Source organism: Salvelinus alpinus, chromosome 19 (genome assembly GCF_045679555.1).
Source record: "Salvelinus alpinus chromosome 19, SLU_Salpinus.1, whole genome shotgun sequence".
Lineage (NCBI taxonomy): Eukaryota > Metazoa > Chordata > Actinopteri > Salmoniformes > Salmonidae > Salvelinus > Salvelinus alpinus.
In genome coordinates this window covers 18,546,491-18,568,690 of record NC_092104.1, presented here as the reverse complement: position 1 = coordinate 18,568,690, position 22,200 = coordinate 18,546,491, and the positions used below count along the sequence as shown (strand labels likewise).

Sequence of the window (22,200 nt, the reverse complement as noted above, 5' to 3'; positions counted from 1 at the left end):
CCAGGAGGCCTGCTGTAGGGGCTGCCAGTGCTCGGCTGCTGCTGTTGCTGTTGCTGCATGGTGGGCAGACTCCTCTTGCCCTGGACCGCCAGCTGGAGGTTTTCAGGAAGCGGTTGGCCCCGCCCCAGGATCTTATAGGCCAGGATCTGGGCCCGGAGTTGCTGTAATTGGACAGGGCTGAAGGAGGAGCAGCCACGACCAAGAGGCCCCTGGGGACCCATGGCTGACTGGGGGTCCATCTGGGGGATCATGGAGCCCGACGGGACGGGGGACATCTGAGGGGGCATGGGAGGCGTAGGGCCGCCCCTGGATAGGGGGCTGGAAGCGTGCTCTGGGACACCCAGGGGGGATGGCTGTGGGGGCATGTAGCCTACAGGAGAGACAACAGTACATAGATTATACATCAGGTATGTGTGCTATAGATTATACATCAGGTATGTGTTTTATACATCAGGTATGTGTTTTATACTGTAGATTATACATCAGGTATGTGTTTTATACTGTAGATTATACATCAGGTATGTGTGTTATAGATTATACATCAGGTATGTGTGCTATAGATTATACATCAGGTATGTGTTTTATACTGTAAATTATACATCAGGTATGTGTGTTATACATCAGGTATGTGTTTTGTACTGTAGATTATACATCAGGTATGTGTTTTATACTGTAGATTATACATCAGGTATGTGTGCTATATGTGTGTTAAACATTAGACCTCATATGTGAGCTAAATATTAGAAAATATAAATAAGGACGTGGATCCACGTGTTGGTGATAGTAAATGAGGCAACAGACCAAATAGAGGAGACTTAACTGCTTGGTGTAACACTGGACTGTAAACTGTCAAAACATATTGATGCAGTGGTAGCTAAAATAGGGAGAAGTCTGTCTGTGATAAAGTGCTGCTCTGCTTTCTTGACATCACAATCAATTAAACAGGTCCTATAGGCCTTAGTTTTATCACACCTGGACTACTGCCCAGTTATATGGTCAAGTGACATAAAGACAAACATAGGTAAATTACAGTTGGACCAGAACAGGGCAGCACAGCTGACCCTTAAATGTACACAGAGGGCTAATATCAATAACATGCATGTCAATCTCTCCTGGCTCAAAGTGGAGAGATTGACTGCATCATTACTTGTCTTTGAGAGGTATTTATGTGTTGAAAACACCAAACTCTCTGTTCAAACAGCTAACACACACTCAGACACACAAGACATGCCACCAGAGGTCTCTTCACAGTCCCCAAGTCCAGGACAGACTCTGGGAAGCACACAGTACTACATAGAGCCATGACTACATGGAACAGTTTTCCACATCAGTTACCCAAGATGGCAGTAAAATCTAAACAAACAAACAGATAAAACAACACCTCACCGCACAACGCAGACTGTGACTACACACACACTGAACACACCCACACATTATAATATTGTACACTAGCCCCACCCTGCCCTACGGGGTGGTAAATCATTGGATCTGATTAATTGTATTCAATGCAACTCAACCTTTGAGGACTGCAACCATATAAATACAATGTATTTATGCCTATTAATAAACCATTGTAAACTTCCTGTCCATGGTTATTTTGCTCACTGTTTACTGTCAATTTCTCACGGTCACCCTACGTTCACACATTGATTTCATACAGAAAAATGCAACTAGGGCCATGTAAACAATTGTTAGGCTACTCATTTAGAATCCACCGGTGGCACCTTGTGTGACTAATAAGTTTGTGAGACCGGGCACAGTAAAATAATTTGGTTGCAAAAGTTACTGGCCTGCCGTACACCTTAGAAGGCCCATCATCACACCTAAGTGATAATGCCCAAGAAGCCAGTATTTGGCAGATATATTGGCACAGGATTCGTCGAGGGCCGTCAAATCGTGCCAATATAACCTACAAACAACAGCTTCAAGGGCATAATTAGATCAAATCACATTTTATTTGTCAAATGCGCCGAATACAACAGGTGTGGACCTTACAGTGAAATGCTTACTTACAAGCCCTTAACCAACAATGAAGTTAAGAAAATTAACTGGGCTCCCGACTACCACCCCTCCCCCAACTGGGTTCCCGACTACCACCCCTCCCCCAACTGGGCTCCCGACTACCACCCCTCCCCCAACTGGGCTCCCGACTACCACCCCTCCCCCAACTGGGCTCCCGACTACCACCCCTCAACTAACTGGGCTCCTGACTACCACCCCTCCCATAACCCTACCACCCCTCCCATAACCCTACCACCCCTCCCCCAACTGGGTTCCCGACTACCACCCCTCCCCCAACTGGGTTCCCGACTACCACCCCTCAACTAACTGGGCTCCTGACTACCACCCCTCCCCCAATTGGGCTCCCGACTACCACCCCTCCCATAACCCTACCACCCCTCAACTAACTGTGTTCCCGACTACCACCCCTCAACTAACTGTGTTCCCGACTACCCCCTCCCCCAACTGGGCTCCTGACTACTACCCCTCAACTAACTGTGTTCCCGACTACCCCCCCTCCCCCAACTGGGCTCCTGACTACCACCCCTCCCCCAACTGGGCTCCCGACTACCACCCCTCCCCCAACTGGGCTCCCGACTACCACCCTCCCCCAACTGGGCTCCCGACTACCACCCCTCCTCCAACTGGGTTCCTGACTACCACCCCTCCCATAACCCTACCACCCCTCCCCCAACTGGGCTCCTGACTACCACCCCTCCCATAACCCTACCACCCCTCCCCCAACTGGGCTCCTGACTACCAACCCTCCCCCAACTGGGTTCCTGACTACCACCCCTCCCATAACCCTACCACCCCTCCCCCAACTGGGCTCCTGACTACCACCCCTCCCCTAACCCTACCACCCCTCCCCCAACTGGGCTCCTGACTACCACCCCTCCCATAACCCTACCACCCCTCCCCCAACTGGGCTCCTGACTACCACCCCTCCCATAACCCTACCACCCCTCCCCCAACTGGGCTCCCGACTACCACCCCTCCCCCAACTGGGCTCCCGACTACCACCCCTCCCATAACCCTACCACCCCTCCCCCAACTGGGTTCCCGACTACCACCCCTCCCCCAACTGGGCTCCCGACTACCACCCCTCCCCCAACTGGGCTCCCGACTACCACCCCTCCCCCAACTGGGCTCCCGACTACCACCCCTCAACTAACTGGGCTCCTGACTACCACCCCTCCCATAACCCTACCACCCCTCCCATAACCCTACCACCCCTCCCCCAACTGGGTTCCCGACTACCACCCCTCCCCCAACTGGGTTCCCGACTACCACCCCTCAACTAACTGGGCTCCTGACTACCACCCCTCCCCCAATTGGGCTCCCGACTACCACCCCTCCCATAACCCTACCACCCCTCAACTAACTGTGTTCCCGACTACCACCCCTCAACTAACTGTGTTCCCGACTACCCCCTCCCCCAACTGGGCTCCTGACTACTACCCCTCAACTAACTGTGTTCCCGACTACCCCCCCTCCCCCAACTGGGCTCCTGACTACCACCCCTCCCCCAACTGGGCTCCCGACTACCACCCCTCCCCCAACTGGGCTCCCGACTACCACCCTCCCCCAACTGGGCTCCCGACTACCACCCCTCCTCCAACTGGGTTCCTGACTACCACCCCTCCCATAACCCTACCACCCCTCCCCCAACTGGGCTCCTGACTACCACCCCTCCCATAACCCTACCACCCCTCCCCCAACTGGGCTCCTGACTACCAACCCTCCCCCAACTGGGTTCCTGACTACCACCCCTCCCATAACCCTACCACCCCTCCCCCAACTGGGCTCCTGACTACCACCCCTCCCATAACCCTACCACCCCTCCCCCAACTGGGCTCCTGACTACCACCCCTCCCCCAACTGGGTTCCTGACTACCACCCCTCCCATAACCCTACCACCCCTCCCATAACCCTACCACCCCTCCCCCAACTGGGACTACCACCCCTCCCCCAACTGGGTTCCCGACTACCACCCCTCCCCCAACTGGGTTCCCGACTACCACCCCTCAACTAACTGGGCTCCTGACTACCACCCCTCCCCCAATTGGGCTCCCGACTACCACCCCTCCCATAACCCTACCACCCCTCAACTAACTGTGTTCCCGACTACCCCCCTCCCCCAACTGGGCTCCTGACTACCACCCCTCAACTAACTGTGTTCCCGACTACCCCCCCTCCCCCAACTGGGCTCCTGACTACCACCCCTCCCCCAACTGGGCTCCCGACTACCACCCCTCCCCCAACTGGGCTCCCGACTACCACCCTCCCCCAACTGGGCTCCCGACTACCACCCCTCCCCCAACTGGGTTCCTGACTACCACCCCTCCCATAACCCTACCACCCCTCCCCCAACTGGGCTCCTGACTACCACCCTTCCCATAACCCTACCACCCCTCCCCCAACTGGGCTCCTGACTACCACCCCTCCCCCAACTGGGTTCCTGACTACCACCCCTCCCATAACCCTACCACCCCTCCCCCAACTGGGCTCCTGACTACCACCCCTCCCATAACCCTACCACCCCTCCCCCAACTGGGCTCCTGACTACCACCCCCCCTAACTGGGCTCCTGACTACCACCCCTCCCCCAACTGGGCTCCCGACTACCAACCCTCCCATAACCCTACCACCCCCCCCCCCCCCCCCAACGCTACCACCCCTACCCCAACTGGGCTCCTGACTACCACCCCTCCCCCAACTGGGCTCCCGACTACCACCCCCCCTAACTGGGTTCCTGACTACCACCCCCCCCAACTGGGTTCCCGACTACCACCCCCCCTAACTGGGCTCCTGACTACCACCCCCCCCAACTGGGTTCCCGACTACCACCCCCCCTAACTGGGTTCCTGACTACCACCCCCCTAACTGGGTTCCTGACTACCACCCCCCCCAACTGGGTTCCCGACTACCACCCCCCCTAACTGGGCTCCTGACTACCACCCCCCCCAACTGGGTTCCCGACTACCACCCCCCCTAACTGGGTTCCCGACTACCACCCCTCCCCCAACTGGGCTCCTGACTACCACCCCCCCCAACTGGGTTCCCGACTACCACCCCCCCTAACTGGGTTCCCGACTACCACCCCCCCTAACTGGGCTCCTGACTACCACCCCCCCTAACTGGGTTCCCGACTACCACCCCTCCCCTAACTGGGTTCCCGACTACCACCCCTCCCCTAACTGGGTTCCCGACTACCACCCCTCCCCTAACTGGGTTCCTGACTACCACCCCCCCTAACTGGGTTCCCGACTACCACCCCCCCTAACTGGGCTCCTGACTACCACCCCCCCTAACTGGGTTCCCGACTACCACCCCTCCCCTAACTGGGTTCCCGACTACCACCCCCCCCCTAACTGGGTTCCCGACTACCACCCCTCCCCTAACTGGGTTCCCGACTACCACCCCTCCCCTAACTGGGTTCCCGACTACCACCCCCCCCCTAACTGGGTTCCCGACTACCACCCCTCCCCTAACTGGGTTCCCGACTACCACCCCCCCTAACTGCGTTCCCGACTACCACCCCTCCCCTAACTGGGCTCCTGACTACCACCCTCCCCCAACTGGGCTCCCGACTACCACCCCTCCTCCAACTGGGTTCCTGACTACCACCCCTCCCATAACCCTACCACCCCTCCCCCAACTGGGCTCCTGACTACCACCCCTCCCATAACCCTACCACCCCTCCCCCAACTGGGCTCCTGACTACCAACCCTCCCCCAACTGGGTTCCTGACTACCACCCCTCCCATAACCCTACCACCCCTCCCCCAACTGGGCTCCTGACTACCACCCCTCCCATAACCCTACCACCCCTCCCCCAACTGGGCTCCTGACTACCACCCCTCCCCCAACTGGGTTCCTGACTACCACCCCTCCCATAACCCTACCACCCCTCCCATAACCCTACCACCCCTCCCCCAACTGGGACTACCACCCCTCCCCCAACTGGGTTCCCGACTACCACCCCTCCCCCAACTGGGTTCCCGACTACCACCCCTCAACTAACTGGGCTCCTGACTACCACCCCTCCCCCAATTGGGCTCCCGACTACCACCCCTCCCATAACCCTACCACCCCTCAACTAACTGTGTTCCCGACTACCCCCCTCCCCCAACTGGGCTCCTGACTACCACCCCTCAACTAACTGTGTTCCCGACTACCCCCCCTCCCCCAACTGGGCTCCTGACTACCACCCCTCCCCCAACTGGGCTCCCGACTACCACCCCTCCCCCAACTGGGCTCCCGACTACCACCCTCCCCCAACTGGGCTCCCGACTACCACCCCTCCCCCAACTGGGTTCCTGACTACCACCCCTCCCATAACCCTACCACCCCTCCCCCAACTGGGCTCCTGACTACCACCCTTCCCATAACTGGGTTCCCGACTACCACCCCTCAACTAACTGGGCTCCTGACTACCACCCCTCCCCCAATTGGGCTCCCGACTACCACCCCTCCCATAACCCTACCACCCCTCAACTAACTGTGTTCCCGACTACCCCCCTCCCCCAACTGGGCTCCTGACTACCACCCCTCAACTAACTGTGTTCCCGACTACCCCCCCTCCCCCAACTGGGCTCCTGACTACCACCCCTCCCCCAACTGGGCTCCCGACTACCACCCCTCCCCCAACTGGGCTCCCGACTACCACCCTCCCCCAACTGGGCTCCCGACTACCACCCCTCCCCCAACTGGGTTCCTGACTACCACCCCTCCCATAACCCTACCACCCCTCCCCCAACTGGGCTCCTGACTACCACCCCCCCTAACTGGGCTCCTGACTACCACCCCTCCCCCAACTGGGCTCCCGACTACCAACCCTCCCATAACCCTACCACCCCCCCCCCCCCCCAACGCTACCACCCCTACCCCAACTGGGCTCCTGACTACCACCCCTCCCCCAACTGGGCTCCCGACTACCACCCCCCCTAACTGGGCTCCTGACTACCACCCTCCCCCAACTGGGCTCCTGACTACCACCCTCCCCCAACTGGGCTCCTGACTACCACCCCCCCTAACTGGGTTCCTGACTACCACCCCCCCCAACTGGGTTCCCGACTACCACCCCCCCTAACTGGGCTCCTGACTACCACCCCCCCCAACTGGGTTCCCGACTACCACCCCCCCTAACTGGGTTCCTGACTACCACCCCCCTAACTGGGTTCCTGACTACCACCCCCCCCAACTGGGTTCCCGACTACCACCCCCCCTAACTGGGCTCCTGACTACCACCCCCCCCAACTGGGTTCCCGACTACCACCCCCCCTAACTGGGTTCCCGACTACCACCCCTCCCCCAACTGGGCTCCTGACTACCACCCCCCCCAACTGGGTTCCCGACTACCACCCCCCCTAACTGGGTTCCCGACTACCACCCCCCCTAACTGGGCTCCTGACTACCACCCCCCCTAACTGGGTTCCCGACTACCACCCCTCCCCTAACTGGGTTCCCGACTACCACCCCTCCCCTAACTGGGTTCCCGACTACCACCCCTCCCCTAACTGGGTTCCTGACTACCACCCCCCCTAACTGGGTTCCCGACTACCACCCCCCCTAACTGGGCTCCTGACTACCACCCCCCCTAACTGGGTTCCCGACTACCACCCCTCCCCTAACTGGGTTCCCGACTACCACCCCCCCCCTAACTGGGTTCCCGACTACCACCCCTCCCCTAACTGGGTTCCCGACTACCACCCCTCCCCTAACTGGGTTCCCGACTACCACCCCCCCCCTAACTGGGTTCCCGACTACCACCCCTCCCCTAACTGGGTTCCCGACTACCACCCCCCCTAACTGGGTTCCCGACTACCACCCCTCCCCTAACTGGGCTCCTGACTACCACCCCCCCTAACTGGGTTCCTGACTACCACCCCCCCCAACTGGGTTCCTGACTACCACCCCCCCTAACTGGGTTCCTGACTACCACCCCCCCTAACTGGGTTCCTGACTACCACCCCCCCTAACTGGGTTCCTGACTACCACCCCCCCCAACTGGGTTCCTGACTACCACCCCCCCTAACTGGGTTCCTGACTACCACCCCCCCTAACTGGGTTCCTGACTACCACCCCCCCTAACTGGGTTCCTGACTACCACCCCCCCCAACTGGGTTCCTGACTACCACCCCCCCTAACTGGGCTCCTGACTACCACCCCCCCTAACTGGGTTCCCGACTACCACCCCTCCCCTAACTGGGTTCCCGACTACCACCCCCCCCCCTAACTGGGTTCCCGACTACCACCCCTCCCCTAACTGGGTTCCCGACTACCACCCCTCCCCTAACTGGGTTCCCGACTACCACCCCCCCCCTAACTGGGTTCCCGACTACCACCCCTCCCCTAACTGGGTTCCCGACTACCACCCCCCCTAACTGCGTTCCCGACTACCACCCCTCCCCTAACTGGGCTCCTGACTACCACCCTCCCCCAACTGGGCTCCCGACTACCACCCCTCCTCCAACTGGGTTCCTGACTACCACCCCTCCCATAACCCTACCACCCCTCCCCCAACTGGGCTCCTGACTACCACCCCTCCCATAACCCTACCACCCCTCCCCCAACTGGGCTCCTGACTACCAACCCTCCCCCAACTGGGTTCCTGACTACCACCCCTCCCATAACCCTACCACCCCTCCCCCAACTGGGCTCCTGACTACCACCCCTCCCATAACCCTACCACCCCTCCCCCAACTGGGCTCCTGACTACCACCCCTCCCCCAACTGGGTTCCTGACTACCACCCCTCCCATAACCCTACCACCCCTCCCATAACCCTACCACCCCTCCCCCAACTGGGACTACCACCCCTCCCCCAACTGGGTTCCCGACTACCACCCCTCCCCCAACTGGGTTCCCGACTACCACCCCTCAACTAACTGGGCTCCTGACTACCACCCCTCCCCCAATTGGGCTCCCGACTACCACCCCTCCCATAACCCTACCACCCCTCAACTAACTGTGTTCCCGACTACCCCCCTCCCCCAACTGGGCTCCTGACTACCACCCCTCAACTAACTGTGTTCCCGACTACCCCCCCTCCCCCAACTGGGCTCCTGACTACCACCCCTCCCCCAACTGGGCTCCCGACTACCACCCCTCCCCCAACTGGGCTCCCGACTACCACCCTCCCCCAACTGGGCTCCCGACTACCACCCCTCCCCCAACTGGGTTCCTGACTACCACCCCTCCCATAACCCTACCACCCCTCCCCCAACTGGGCTCCTGACTACCACCCTTCCCATAACCCTACCACCCCTCCCCCAACTGGGCTCCTGACTACCACCCCTCCCCCAACTGGGTTCCTGACTACCACCCCTCCCATAACCCTACCACCCCTCCCCCAACTGGGCTCCTGACTACCACCCCTCCCATAACCCTACCACCCCTCCCCCAACTGGGCTCCTGACTACCACCCCCCCTAACTGGGCTCCTGACTACCACCCCTCCCCCAACTGGGCTCCCGACTACCAACCCTCCCATAACCCTACCACCCCCCCCCCCCCCAACGATACCACCCCTACCCCAACTGGGCTCCTGACTACCACCCCTCCCCCAACTGGGCTCCCGACTACCACCCCCCCTAACTGGGCTCCTGACTACCACCCTCCCCCAACTGGGCTCCTGACTACCACCCTCCCCCAACTGGGCTCCTGACTACCACCCCCCCTAACTGGGTTCCTGACTACCACCCCCCCCAACTGGGTTCCCGACTACCACCCCCCCTAACTGGGCTCCTGACTACCACCCCCCCCAACTGGGTTCCCGACTACCACCCCCCCTAACTGGGTTCCTGACTACCACCCCCCTAACTGGGTTCCTGACTACCACCCCCCCCAACTGGGTTCCCGACTACCACCCCCCCTAACTGGGCTCCTGACTACCACCCCCCCCAACTGGGTTCCCGACTACCACCCCCCCTAACTGGGTTCCCGACTACCACCCCTCCCCCAACTGGGCTCCTGACTACCACCCCCCCCAACTGGGTTCCCGACTACCACCCCCCCTAACTGGGTTCCCGACTACCACCCCCCCTAACTGGGCTCCTGACTACCACCCCCCCTAACTGGGTTCCCGACTACCACCCCTCCCCTAACTGGGTTCCCGACTACCACCCCTCCCCTAACTGGGTTCCCGACTACCACCCCTCCCCTAACTGGGTTCCTGACTACCACCCCCCCTAACTGGGTTCCCGACTACCACCCCCCCTAACTGGGCTCCTGACTACCACCCCCCCTAACTGGGTTCCCGACTACCACCCCTCCCCTAACTGGGTTCCCGACTACCACCCCCCCCCTAACTGGGTTCCCGACTACCACCCCTCCCCTAACTGGGTTCCCGACTACCACCCCTCCCCTAACTGGGTTCCCGACTACCACCCCCCCCCTAACTGGGTTCCCGACTACCACCCCTCCCCTAACTGGGTTCCCGACTACCACCCCCCCTAACTGGGTTCCCGACTACCACCCCTCCCCTAACTGGGCTCCTGACTACCACCCCCCCTAACTGGGTTCCTGACTACCACCCCCCCCAACTGGGTTCCTGACTACCACCCCCCCTAACTGGGTTCCTGACTACCACCCCCCCTAACTGGGTTCCTGACTACCACCCCCCCTAACTGGGTTCCTGACTACCACCCCCCCCAACTGGGTTCCTGACTACCACCCCCCCCTAACTGGGTTCCCGACTACCACCCCTCCCCTAACTGGGCTCCTGACTACCACCCCCCCTAACTGGGTTCCTGACTACCACCCCCCCCAACTGGGTTCCTGACTACCACCCTTCCCCTAACTGGGTTCCTGACTACCACCCCCCCCAACTGGGTTCCTGACTACCACCCCCCCCAACTGGGTTCCTGACTACCACCCTTCCCCTAACTGGGTTCCTGACTACCACCCCCCCTAACTGGGCTCCTGACTACCACCCCCCCTAACTGGGTTCCTGACTACCACCCCCCCTAACTGGGTTCCTGACTACCACCCCCCCCAACTGGGTTCCTGACTACCACCCCCCCCCTAACTGGGTTCCTGACTACCACCCCCCCTAACTGGGTTCCTGACTACCACCCCCCCCAACTGGGTTCCTGACTACCACCCCTCCCCTAACTGGGTTCCTGACTACCACCCCCCCTAACTGGGTTCCTGACTACCACCCCCCCTAACTGGGTTCCTGACTACCACCCTTCCCCTAACTGGGTTCCTGACTACCACCCCCCCTAACTGGGTTCCTGACTACCACCCTTCCCCTAACTGGGTTCCTGACTACCACCCCCCCTAACTGGGTTCCTGACTACCACCCCTCCCCCAACTGGGTTCCTGACTACCACCCTTCCCCTAACTGGGTTCCTGACTACCACCCCCCCCAACTGGGTTCCTGACTACCACCCCCCCCAACTGGGTTCCTGACTACCACCCTTCCCCTAACTGGGTTCCTGACTACCACCCCCCCTAACTGGGTTCCTGACTACCACCCCCCCTAACTGGGTTCCTGACTACCACCCCCCCCAACTGGGTTCCTGACTACCACCCCCCCCCTAACTGGGTTCCTGACTACCACCCCCCCTAACTGGGTTCCTGACTACCACCCCCCCCAACTGGGTTCCTGACTACCACCCCTCCCCTAACTGGGTTCCTGACTACCACCCCCCCTAACTGGGTTCCTGACTACCACCCCCCCTAACTGGGTTCCTGACTACCACCCTTCCCCTAACTGGGTTCCTGACTACCACCCCCCCTAACTGGGTTCCTGACTACCACCCTTCCCCTAACTGGGTTCCTGACTACCACCCCCCCTAACTGGGTTCCTGACTACCACCCCTCCCCCAACTGGGTTCCTGACTACCACCCTTCCCCTAACTGGGTTCCTGACTACCACCCCCCCCAACTGGGTTCCTGACTACCACCCCCCCCAACTGGGTTCCTGACTACCACCCTTCCCCTAACTGGGTTCCTGACTACCACCCCCCCTAACTGGGCTCCTGACTACCACCCCCCCTAACTGGGTTCCTGACTACCACCCCCCCTAACTGGGTTCCTGACTACCACCCCCCCCAACTGGGTTCCTGACTACCACCCCCCCCCTAACTGGGTTCCTGACTACCACCCCCCCTAACTGGGTTCCTGACTACCACCCCCCCCAACTGGGTTCCTGACTACCACCCCTCCCCTAACTGGGTTCCTGACTACCACCCCCCCTAACTGGGTTCCTGACTACCACCCCCCCTAACTGGGTTCCTGACTACCACCCTTCCCCTAACTGGGTTCCTGACTACCACCCCCCCTAACTGGGTTCCTGACTACCACCCTTCCCCTAACTGGGTTCCTGACTACCACCCCCCCTAACTGGGTTCCTGACTACCACCCCTCCCCCAACTGGGTTCCTGACTACCACCCCCCCTAACTGGGTTCCTGACTACCACCCTTCCCATAACCGAGCTCCCGAGTGGCGCAGCGGTCTAAGGCACTGCATCGCAGCGCTAGAGGTGTCACACATGAACCCTCAATGTAATTATACATATTCTGTTTTACAGAAAGTGAATAGATCAATTGATAACGACAAAGTCACACGTTGTATAAGATTACTTCCCAAGGAAAGTCATATTTCTTTGACTCCTTGACTTTAGCTCAGTTTCTGAATGTCAAAGAGACAAACCAAAGACACGCATCAGAGTCAGGTATTCCTCTGACATTTTACAGCTTTTTTCTAAACTAAAGCAATGCAGATTTATGCATTTTTATATTGGTATAAAAAAAATGCAAATTGTTTAAAAAAGTATATATATACAGTATATATATATATATATATATATGCACATTTGTGCCTTGCTGGAGGTCATTTTGCAGGGCTCGGGCAGTGCTCCTCCTTGCACAAAGGTGGAGGTAGCGGTCCTGCTGCTGGGTTGTTGCCCTCCTACAGCCTCCTCCACGTCTCCTGATGTACTGGCCTGTCTCCTGGTAGCGCCTCCATGCTCTGGACACTACGCTGACAGACACAGCAAACCTTTTTGCCACAGCTCGCATTGATGTGCCATCCTGGATGAGCTGCACTACCTGAGCCACTTGTGTGGGTTGTAGACTCCGTCTCATGCTACCACTAGAGTGAAAGCACCGCCAGCATTCAAAAGTGACCAAAACATCAGCCAGGAAGTATAGGAACTGAGAAGTGGTCTGTGGTCACCACCTGCAGAACCATTCCTTTATTGGGGGTGTCTTGCTAATTGCCTATAATTTCCACCTTTTGTCTATTCCATTTGCACAACAGCATGTGAAATTTATTGTCAATCAGTGTTGCTTCCTAAGTGGACAGTTTGATTTCACAGAAGTGTGATTGACTTGGAGTTACATTGTGTTGTTTAAGTGTTCCCTTTATTTTTTTGAGCAGTGTATATATATACATATACTGTATATACACACACACACATGTACACTGAGTGTACAAAACATTAAGAACACCTGCTTTTTCCATGACAGACTGACCAAGTGAATCCAGGTGAAAGCTGTGATCCCTTATTCGTGTCACCTGTTAAATCCACTTCAATCAGTGTAGATGAAGGGGAGGAGACGGGTTAAAGGATTTTTAAGCCTTGAGACATCGATTGTTTGTGTGCCATTCAGAGGGTGAATGGGCAAGAAAAAAGATTTACCTGCCTTTGAACGGCAAAAGGGGGTGCACCGGTTTGAGTGTGTCAAGAACTGCAACGCTGCTGGGTTTTTCACTCTCAACAGTTTCCTTTGTGTGTCAAGAATGGTCCACCACCCAAATGACATCCAGCAAACTTGACAACTGTGTGAAGCATTGGAGTCAACATGGGTCAGCATCCATATGAAATGCTTTCGACACCTTGTAGAACAAATTGATGCTGTTCTGAGGGCAAAAGGGGGTGCAACTCCATATTAGGAAGGTGTTCCTAATGATTTGTACACTCAGTGTATATAGCTTTCTACATTACTGTATTTGCTGTGCTGTGTTTTGTCGCTGTGTTACCTTGGTTGCTGTGCTGGTCCAGAGGGCTCTGTGAAGGGCCCATTCCGCTGTGTAGCGCCCTCATCCCAACTCCCTTCATCTGGCCATAGTTCGTCTCATCTCCCATCCCCTTCTCATCAACGCCCTCCATCGGCTGGAAACACATTCACATCAACCTGGGATACTGTGGCTCGCCTTTAGTGAAGTGCATAGCGCACATATCATACAGTTACATATAGTCATTCAATAGGATATCTGTGGCATATTTTATATACTGTATCATACAGCAACTTCAGCACTGTGGGTGTGTTGTAATGTTGAGGATTACCTGGTGCATGGGGTGCATGGTGTCCTGAAGGTAGTCCCCAGCCCCCTGCCCCTGTAGGCTGGGGGGTCCGCTGGGGGGTCCGGAGCTAGGGGAGGGGCCTGGTCCTGGGGACCGGCCTGGGCACGGAGAGGGACCCGGGTGGGGCTGGGACATACCACCTGCCTGGGGACCCGGGTGGGGCTGGGACATACCACCCGCATGCTCTGTAGGGGTGGACATCTACTGATCTACTGGCTGGCTGACTGACTGTACTAAACCGGAGAGGAGGAGGAAGTTTAGTCATGACATTTATTTAATCATTTTGTTGCTATTGATTTGTTTATTATTGATAAACCACATATAAATGTTTTTTACTTTCTGTAAGTCAGCTTGAGATATTTCAGACACTAATCATTATTGGTAATAGACATCAAATATTAGGCTATACATCAAAATAGGTCACTACACGTCATAGGATGAGTTTTTATAATAAAATAAGTGTGAATTTTTAGATGATACGACTAAACAGTGTGGGGCAATTCCAACAGTAACAGAATGATGCTGAAACGCAGATTTTTCACTTTAAAATGTATGTCAAACAATTGCAACGTTAAACAAACCATACAACTCTATGCACAAGGATTACATTTAACAATTTCCATGTTAAAAGTAGTGCCATCATTCTGTTTCCAAACGGAGCAAATGTAACTCAAAGTCTGTTCAAGAACGTTGAACAACATTTTAGGGAAACGAGTAGTTCAGTACAAACCGTAACACAACATAGCAAACGTTTCATGGAACTGAACTGACCCCATGTAGTAGTTTGGGGTCAGACCAAGCCCCCAGCCCAAGGTTCCAGTGTTCTTCAAGTAAATGTGTTTTTGGTAAATGTGCACTGGAAATTGTTAAAAGTAGTCCTTGTGCATACACTTGTATAGTTTGTTTAACTTTGCAATCATTGATTTTGTTTAAATCATTCTGTTATCATGGAATGTCCCTGTGATAAAAACGGGTAGGAAAACACAGGGTTTGGAACAGCGGAAGCAGAGTAGCGCAGCGTCTACATTTGCATAAAAATGTCCTGACTTAAAACCCATCACGCCTCCTCCCAGCTGACTGACCTGTCAACACGTGCATATGCGAAGTGTTTCATTAATATCAAGGGGAGGTGTAGTTAGATAAATATCTTTATTTAATTTACTGTAGCTACGCATATTACCCGCATAACTGGATTATCGAATGTGTGAGCATTAATGGCGCATAGTTTCGTCAATTTCAACCAAAATAGCTTTGTTTAGTAGCTTAGTGAAGCAAACCAGAGTACGCATACGTCTAAGTCACCTAAACAATGTAGAGGCTTTAAACAAGACAATGCAAATGGCGAAGATAACGGTTTGGCATTTTTTATCACATGCTGAAAACGAGGACGGTAGACTGAGCTGTCATTTCCTGACCAAAAATGTAATCTGAAAACAGGCCTCAACTTTTGCAGGTCTGTCAACGCTGGACATTGCAAAGTAGCTATTTATTTAATTAACATTTGTCAGTCATCTCGCAAAAAAAAAGTGTCTATGTTAATACGCGGATGCATGAAATGATGGCAAAGCATTTGCGTTCTTGCTAAAATGGATCGAATCGTCTACAGATGTTGGGCATCGTTTTTGGGAGAGACGAGCAGCGCTGATTGGATCATGCCTTCCCTGAATGTAACCGTTTCTCTGCTAAACTTCTAATATGGTGGCCGTTGCTATCAACCAAAATAAACCGTCAGTTACGGGAAATAGAAGTTGACATGTGAAATGTGATCACGCAGAAAAAAATACATTTATTAGGATTTACGAAGCTGTGTTTTTTTTACCCCAACTCATGATATAAAAACGGATAACTCAACAGAACGAATAGTGGCTAACGGTAGTTAACAGTAGCTAGCTAAGTTAGCTAGCTAGCAAAAGCATGCCACCAACTTCAAATCAAATGTACTGTAACCTACTAATAACAAGCTAGCTAGCAACGTAACGGCCCATAAACATTCGGTAGAACTATTTGTCAAATACAGTAAACTTGAACTCTATTTACCTTACGGTAGACTAAACGGAATTCAGTCTAAAATATATATATATATATTGCTGCTTTAAAATATGACTTCCATCTGTACGGTCCCTCCCCCTCTGTTTTTCTGACATCTCATGTTCAGGCTCTTTTGATTTGCCTAGACCGCATGAAATGCGGCCAAACTGTAAAATGATTGGTTAAAGAATACATCAATTATTACTTTCTCCGTTCTAGGGCGGGACTAATGTTCCGAAATCACTGAGAGAAAAAAAGTGTCTTCGTGCGTGTGGAGAACTCGTTATTACAGTGCCCGCCCTGACAAAGTTTCCAACGTAATGTTACAAAACATTTACATGCAAGATAAATACATCGAAATGAAATTGAAAACGTGCTCCTCTCGAACCGCGTCATTCACTATTCACAAAGGCTTTGTCTATTCCTTGACTTCCCCGAAGGAGCTGTGCTGTGTGCATGTAGCATTGCAAAAGCCACTGATAATTGTATTTAAGTCTTGACATCCTTCTGTTGTTGTTTCTTGTTGTAAACCTACATATCCCAACATTCAAATATTTGATTAAAGAGGAAATTAATGTGATTATGTGGCAAATGGTGAACATGCCAGAACAGCATTATAGTAGGCCTAGTGTGATTATCTGGTCAAGTGTTTAGTTTTCGTTAATATAAACAAAACATCTGATAGAATATCTAGAGCCATGAGTTTTCCTGACCACATGACCTGATTAGGGTTAACTCCTGGATAGATAGACCTGCTATAGAGGGACTGTCTGTAGACCTGATGAGATGAGGGTTAACTCCTGGATAGATAGACCTGCTATAGAGGGACTGTCTGTAGACCTGATGAGGGTTAACTCCTGGATAGATAGACCTGCTATAGAGTGACGGTCTGTAGACCTGATGAGGGTTAACTCCTGGATAGATAGGCCTGCTATAGAGGGACTGTCTGTAGACCTGATGAGGGTTAACTCCTGGATAGATAGGCCTGCTATAGAGGGATTGTCTGTAGACCTGATGAGGGTTAACTCCTGGATAGATAGACCTGCTATAGAGTGACGGTCTGTAGACCTGATGAGGGTTAACTCCTGGATAGATAGGCCTGCTATAGAGGGACTGTCTGTAGACCTGATGAGGGTTAACTCCTGGATAGATAGGCCTGCTATAGAGGGACTGTCTGTAGACCTGATGAGGGTTAACTCCTGGATAGATAGGCCTGCTATAGAGGGACTGTCTGTAGACCTGATGAGGGTTAACTCCTGGATAGATAGGCCTGCTATAGAGGGACTGTCTGTAGACCTGATGAGGGTTAACTCCTGGATAGATAGGCCTGCTATAGAGTGACGGTCTGTAGACCTGATGAGGGTTAACTCCTGGATAGATAGGCCTGCTATAGAGGGACTGTCTGTAGACCTGATGAGGGTTAACTCCTGGATAGATAGGCCTGCTATAGAGGGACTGTCTGTAGACCTGATGAGGGTTAACTCCTGGATAGATAGACCTGCTATAGAGTGATGGTCTGTAGACCTGATGAGGGTTAACTCCTGGATAGATAGGCCTGCTATTGAGGGACTGTCTGTAGACCTGATGAGGGTTAACTCCTGGATAGATAGGCCTGCTATAGAGAGCAAACCAGTGACCATCTGTAGATGAGCAAAAATTAGTTAGAAGTGAAATTACAATATAGCTGCTCTACCACATAAAACCACTTGAGGGCAACATTGGCTAACATTTACCTGGAACTTTAGCATCAGAGTTGGGCACACACTAGGCTACAGCAGGCTAGGAGGGAATTTCCCCAATTGCAACAAGTAGCCACCACACCATAAACAGCCTGTAAGTTAGTCCAGCTGCTGCCTCCCTAACTACCTTCCCACCTGTGTCTGCCTGCCTGCTTCCCTCCCTTCCTACCTGCCTCCCTCCCTACCTGCCTGCCTCTCTACCTACCGACCTACTTGCCTCCCTACATACCTACCTGTCTCCCTCCCTACCTGCTTCCCTGCCTACCTGCCTCCCTACCTACCTGCCTCTATCCCTGCCTCCCTTCCTGCCTCCCAACCTACCATCCTCCTTCCCTCCTTGTCTCCCGTCCTACCGACCTCCCTTCCTGCCTCCCGTCCTACCTCCCTTCCTGCCTCCATACCTACCTGTCACCCTACCTACCTGTCTCCCTACCTACCTGCCTCTATCCCTGCCTCCCTTCCTGCCTCCCAACCTACCTTCCTCCTTCCCTTCCTGCCTCCCGTCCTACCTCCCTTCCTGCCTCCCGTTCTACCTACCTCCCTTCCTGCCTCCATACCTACCTGTCTCCCTCCATGCCTCTATCCCTACCTGCCAACCTGTGTCTGCCTGCCTGCTTACCTACGTACCTGCCCGCCAGCCTACCTACTTGCCAACCTACCTGCCCGCCTCCCTACCTACCTGCCTGCCATGTTGGACAGCAGAGAGAGCAACCAGAGAACTGTAAGCTCTAAACCAACATGTCATGTTTAGAGTGATGTAGTGAAACCACCATTAAAATCTCCTTCAGCCTAATGAGAAGCTAAAAGGCAGGAGATGCAAATAGCCCATCAACAGGGTCGCTCACATTTGCATTCCCTGACATCAGAAACTTTGTTGATGATGTCACACAAACACACAGCTGTCTTCACAGGTGATTTATATGGTTAAACTGAAAAGAGACCAGTCAGTGTAAAAGCAAACAAAATTATTTACCAATCTTTATTAAATATGCAGTTTTACATTTACTTGACCATGCCCACATTGAAATATATTATAGATATTATTATAAATTATAGATATTTAACAGAGTAAAAAATACTTTTCAAGTTTGCAGTATGGTCCATGTCTCAGAAGATAAACAACAGTTTCTCACCTTTTTACTTTGGTCAACACATCGAAAATGTTCAAATAGTACAATATGACAGGCTTCCTGAATTGTGCAGTGGTCAAAGGCACTGCAACACAGGCTGTGTCACAACCTGCCGTGACCGGGAGCCCCAGAGGGCGGCGCACAATTGGCCCAGCGCTGTCCGGGTTAGGAGGGGGTTTGGCCCGGAGGCTTTCCTTGGCTCAGATCTATTATAATGGTGCCGGAGGGGATGGCTGCGATTTTATGGGCTCCTAACCAACTGTTCTATTTTGTTTGTTTTGTCACATTGTTTGTAACTCATTTTGTACATAATGTCTCTTATGACCCCCTTTAGAAAAGCCCTGTTATCAACCCCTTGAGAAAAGCCCTGTTATGACCCCCTTTAGAAAAGCCCTGTTATCAACCCATTGCGAAAAGCCCTGTTATCACCCTCTTGAGAAGAGCCCTGTTCTTCTCATGTTAAAGCATGTTACTTCTCGTCCCCCCAGTTGAACCAAGCACGACGATCTGTCCCTAGGAGGTGGTGGTACATCTCAACATAATGAACCTCTGTCCTTCTAGAAGGTGGTGGTACACCTCAACATAATGAACCTCTGTCCCTCTAGAAGGTGGTGGTACACCTCAACATAATGAACCTCTGTCCCTCTAGGAGGTGGTGGTACACCTCAACATAATGAACCTCTGTCCCTCTAGAAGGTGGTGGTACACCTCAACATAATGAACCTCTGTCCCTCTAGGAGGTGGTGGTACACCTCAACATAATGAACCTCTGTCCCTCTAGGAGGTGGTGGTACACCTCAACATAATGAACCTCTGTCCCTCTAGGAGGTGGTGGTACACCTCAACATAATGAACCTCTGTCCCTCTAGAAGGTGGTGGTACACCTCAACATAATGAACCTCTGTCCCTCTAGGAGGTGGTGGTACACCTCAACATAATGAACCTCTGTCCCTCTAGGAGGTGGTGGTACACCTCAACATAATGAACCTCTGTCCCTCTAGAAGGTGGTGGTACACCTCAACATAATGAACCTCTGTCCCTCTAGGAGGAGGTGGTACACCTCAACATAATGAACCTCTGTCCCTCTAGGAGGTGGTGGTACACCTCAATGTAATGAACCTCTGTCCCTCTAGGAGGTGGTGGTACACCTCAATGTAATGAACCTCTGTCCCTCTAGGAGGTGGTGGTACACCTCAATGTAATGAACCTCTGTCCCTCTAGGAGGTGGTACACCTCAACATAATGAACCTCTGTCCCTCTAGAAGGTGGTGGTACACCTCAACATAATGAACCTCTGTCCCTCTAGGAGGTGGTGGTACACCTCAACATAATGAACCTCTGTCCCTCTAGGAGGTGGTGGTACACCTCAACATAATGAACCTCTGTCCCTCTAGAAGGTGGTGGTACACCTCAACATAATGAACCTCTGTCCCTCTAGAAGGTGGTGGTACACCTCAACATAATGAACCTCTGTCCCTCTAGGAGGTGGTGGTACACCTCAACATAATGAACCTCTGTCCCTCTAGGAGGTGGTGGTACACCTCAACATAATGAACCTCTGTCCCTCTAGGAGGTGGTGGTACACCTCAATGTAATGAACCTCTGTCCTTCTAGAAGGTGGTGGTACACCTCAACATAATGAACCTCTGTCCCTCTAGGAGGTGGTGGTACACCTCAACATAATGAACCTCTGTCCCTCTAGGAGGTGGTGGTACACCTCAACATAATGAACCTCTGTCCTTCTAGAAGGTGGTGGTACACCTCAACATAATGAACCTCTGTCCCTCTAGGAGGTGGTACACCTCACCATAATGATCTCTGTCCTTCTAGGAGGTGGTGGTACACCTCAACATAATGAACCTCTGTCCTTCTAGAAGGTGGTGGTACACCTCAACATAATGAACCTCTGTCCCTCTAGGAGGTGGTACACCTCAACATAATGAACCTCTGTCCTTCTAGAAGGTGGTGGTACACCTCAACATAATGAACCTCTGTCCCTCTAGAAGGTGGTGGTACACCTCAACATAATGAACCTCTGTCCCTCTAGGAGGTGGTGGTACACCTCAACATAATGAACCTCTGTCCTTCTAGAAGGTGGTGGTACACCTCAACATAATGAACCTCTGTCCCTCTAGGAGGTGGTACACCTCAACATAATGAACCTCTGTCCCTCTAGGAGGTGGTGGTACACCACAACATAATGAACCTCTGTCCCTCTAGGAGGAGGTGGTACACCTCAACATAATGAACCTCTGTCCCTCTAGGAGGTGGTGGTACACCTCAATGTAATGAACCTCTGTCCCTCTAGGAGGTGGTGGTACACCTCAATGTAATGAACCTCTGTCCCTCTAGGAGGTGGTGGTACACCTCAATGTAAAGAACCTCTGTCCCTCTAGGAGGTGGTACACCTCAACATAATGAACCTCTGTCCCTCTAGAAGGTGGTGGTACACCTCAACATAATGAACCTCTGTCCCTCTAGGAGGTGGTGGTACACCTCAATGTAATGAACCTCTGTCCCTCTAGGAGGTGGTGGTACACCTCAACATAATGAACCTCTGTCCCTCTAGGAGGTGGTGGTACACCTCAATGTAATGAACCTCTGTCCCTCTAGGAGGTGGTGGTACACCTCAACATAATGAACCTCTGTCCCTCTAGGAGGTGGTGGTACACCTCAACATAATGAACCTCTGTCCCTCTAGGAGGTGGTGGTACACCTCAACATAATGAACCTCTGTCCCTCTAGGAGGTGGTGGTACACCTCAACATAATGAACCTCTGTCCCTCTAGAAGGTGGTGGTACACCTCAACATAATGAACCTCTGTCCCTCTAGGAGGTGGTGGTACACCTCAACATAATGAACCTCTGTCCCTCTAGGAGGTGGTGGTACACCTCAACATAATGAACCTCTGTCCCTCTAGAAGGTGGTGGTACACCTCAACATAATGAACCTCTGTCCCTCTAGGAGGTGGTGGTACACCTC

General features: G+C 53.7%; 1 protein-coding gene across 6 annotated transcripts in view; it reads right to left on the bottom strand.

Moving 5' to 3' along the window:
* The window catches only part of smarca2 (SWI/SNF related BAF chromatin remodeling complex subunit ATPase 2), a 134,425-nt gene extending 117,942 nt beyond the window's left edge, over positions 1 to 16,483 (bottom strand). For 4 of the 6 annotated variants that reach the window (XM_071352461.1, XM_071352463.1, XM_071352464.1 and 1 more), the window contains exons 1-4: positions 16,358 to 16,483; positions 14,303 to 14,553; positions 13,996 to 14,128; positions 2 to 370 (exon numbers count right to left, since the gene is read on the bottom strand). In XM_071352461.1, coding sequence (XP_071208562.1) covers positions 2 to 370; positions 13,996 to 14,128; positions 14,303 to 14,521 — 721 coding nt within the window. In that variant the 5' untranslated portion in view covers positions 14,522 to 14,553; positions 16,358 to 16,483. The remainder of the gene's footprint in view (position 1; positions 371 to 13,995; positions 14,129 to 14,302; positions 14,554 to 16,357) is intronic. The other 2 variants (XM_071352467.1, XM_071352462.1) reach the window with 2 other exon arrangements.
* Between the last annotated feature and the right edge of the window lie 5,717 nt (positions 16,484 to 22,200).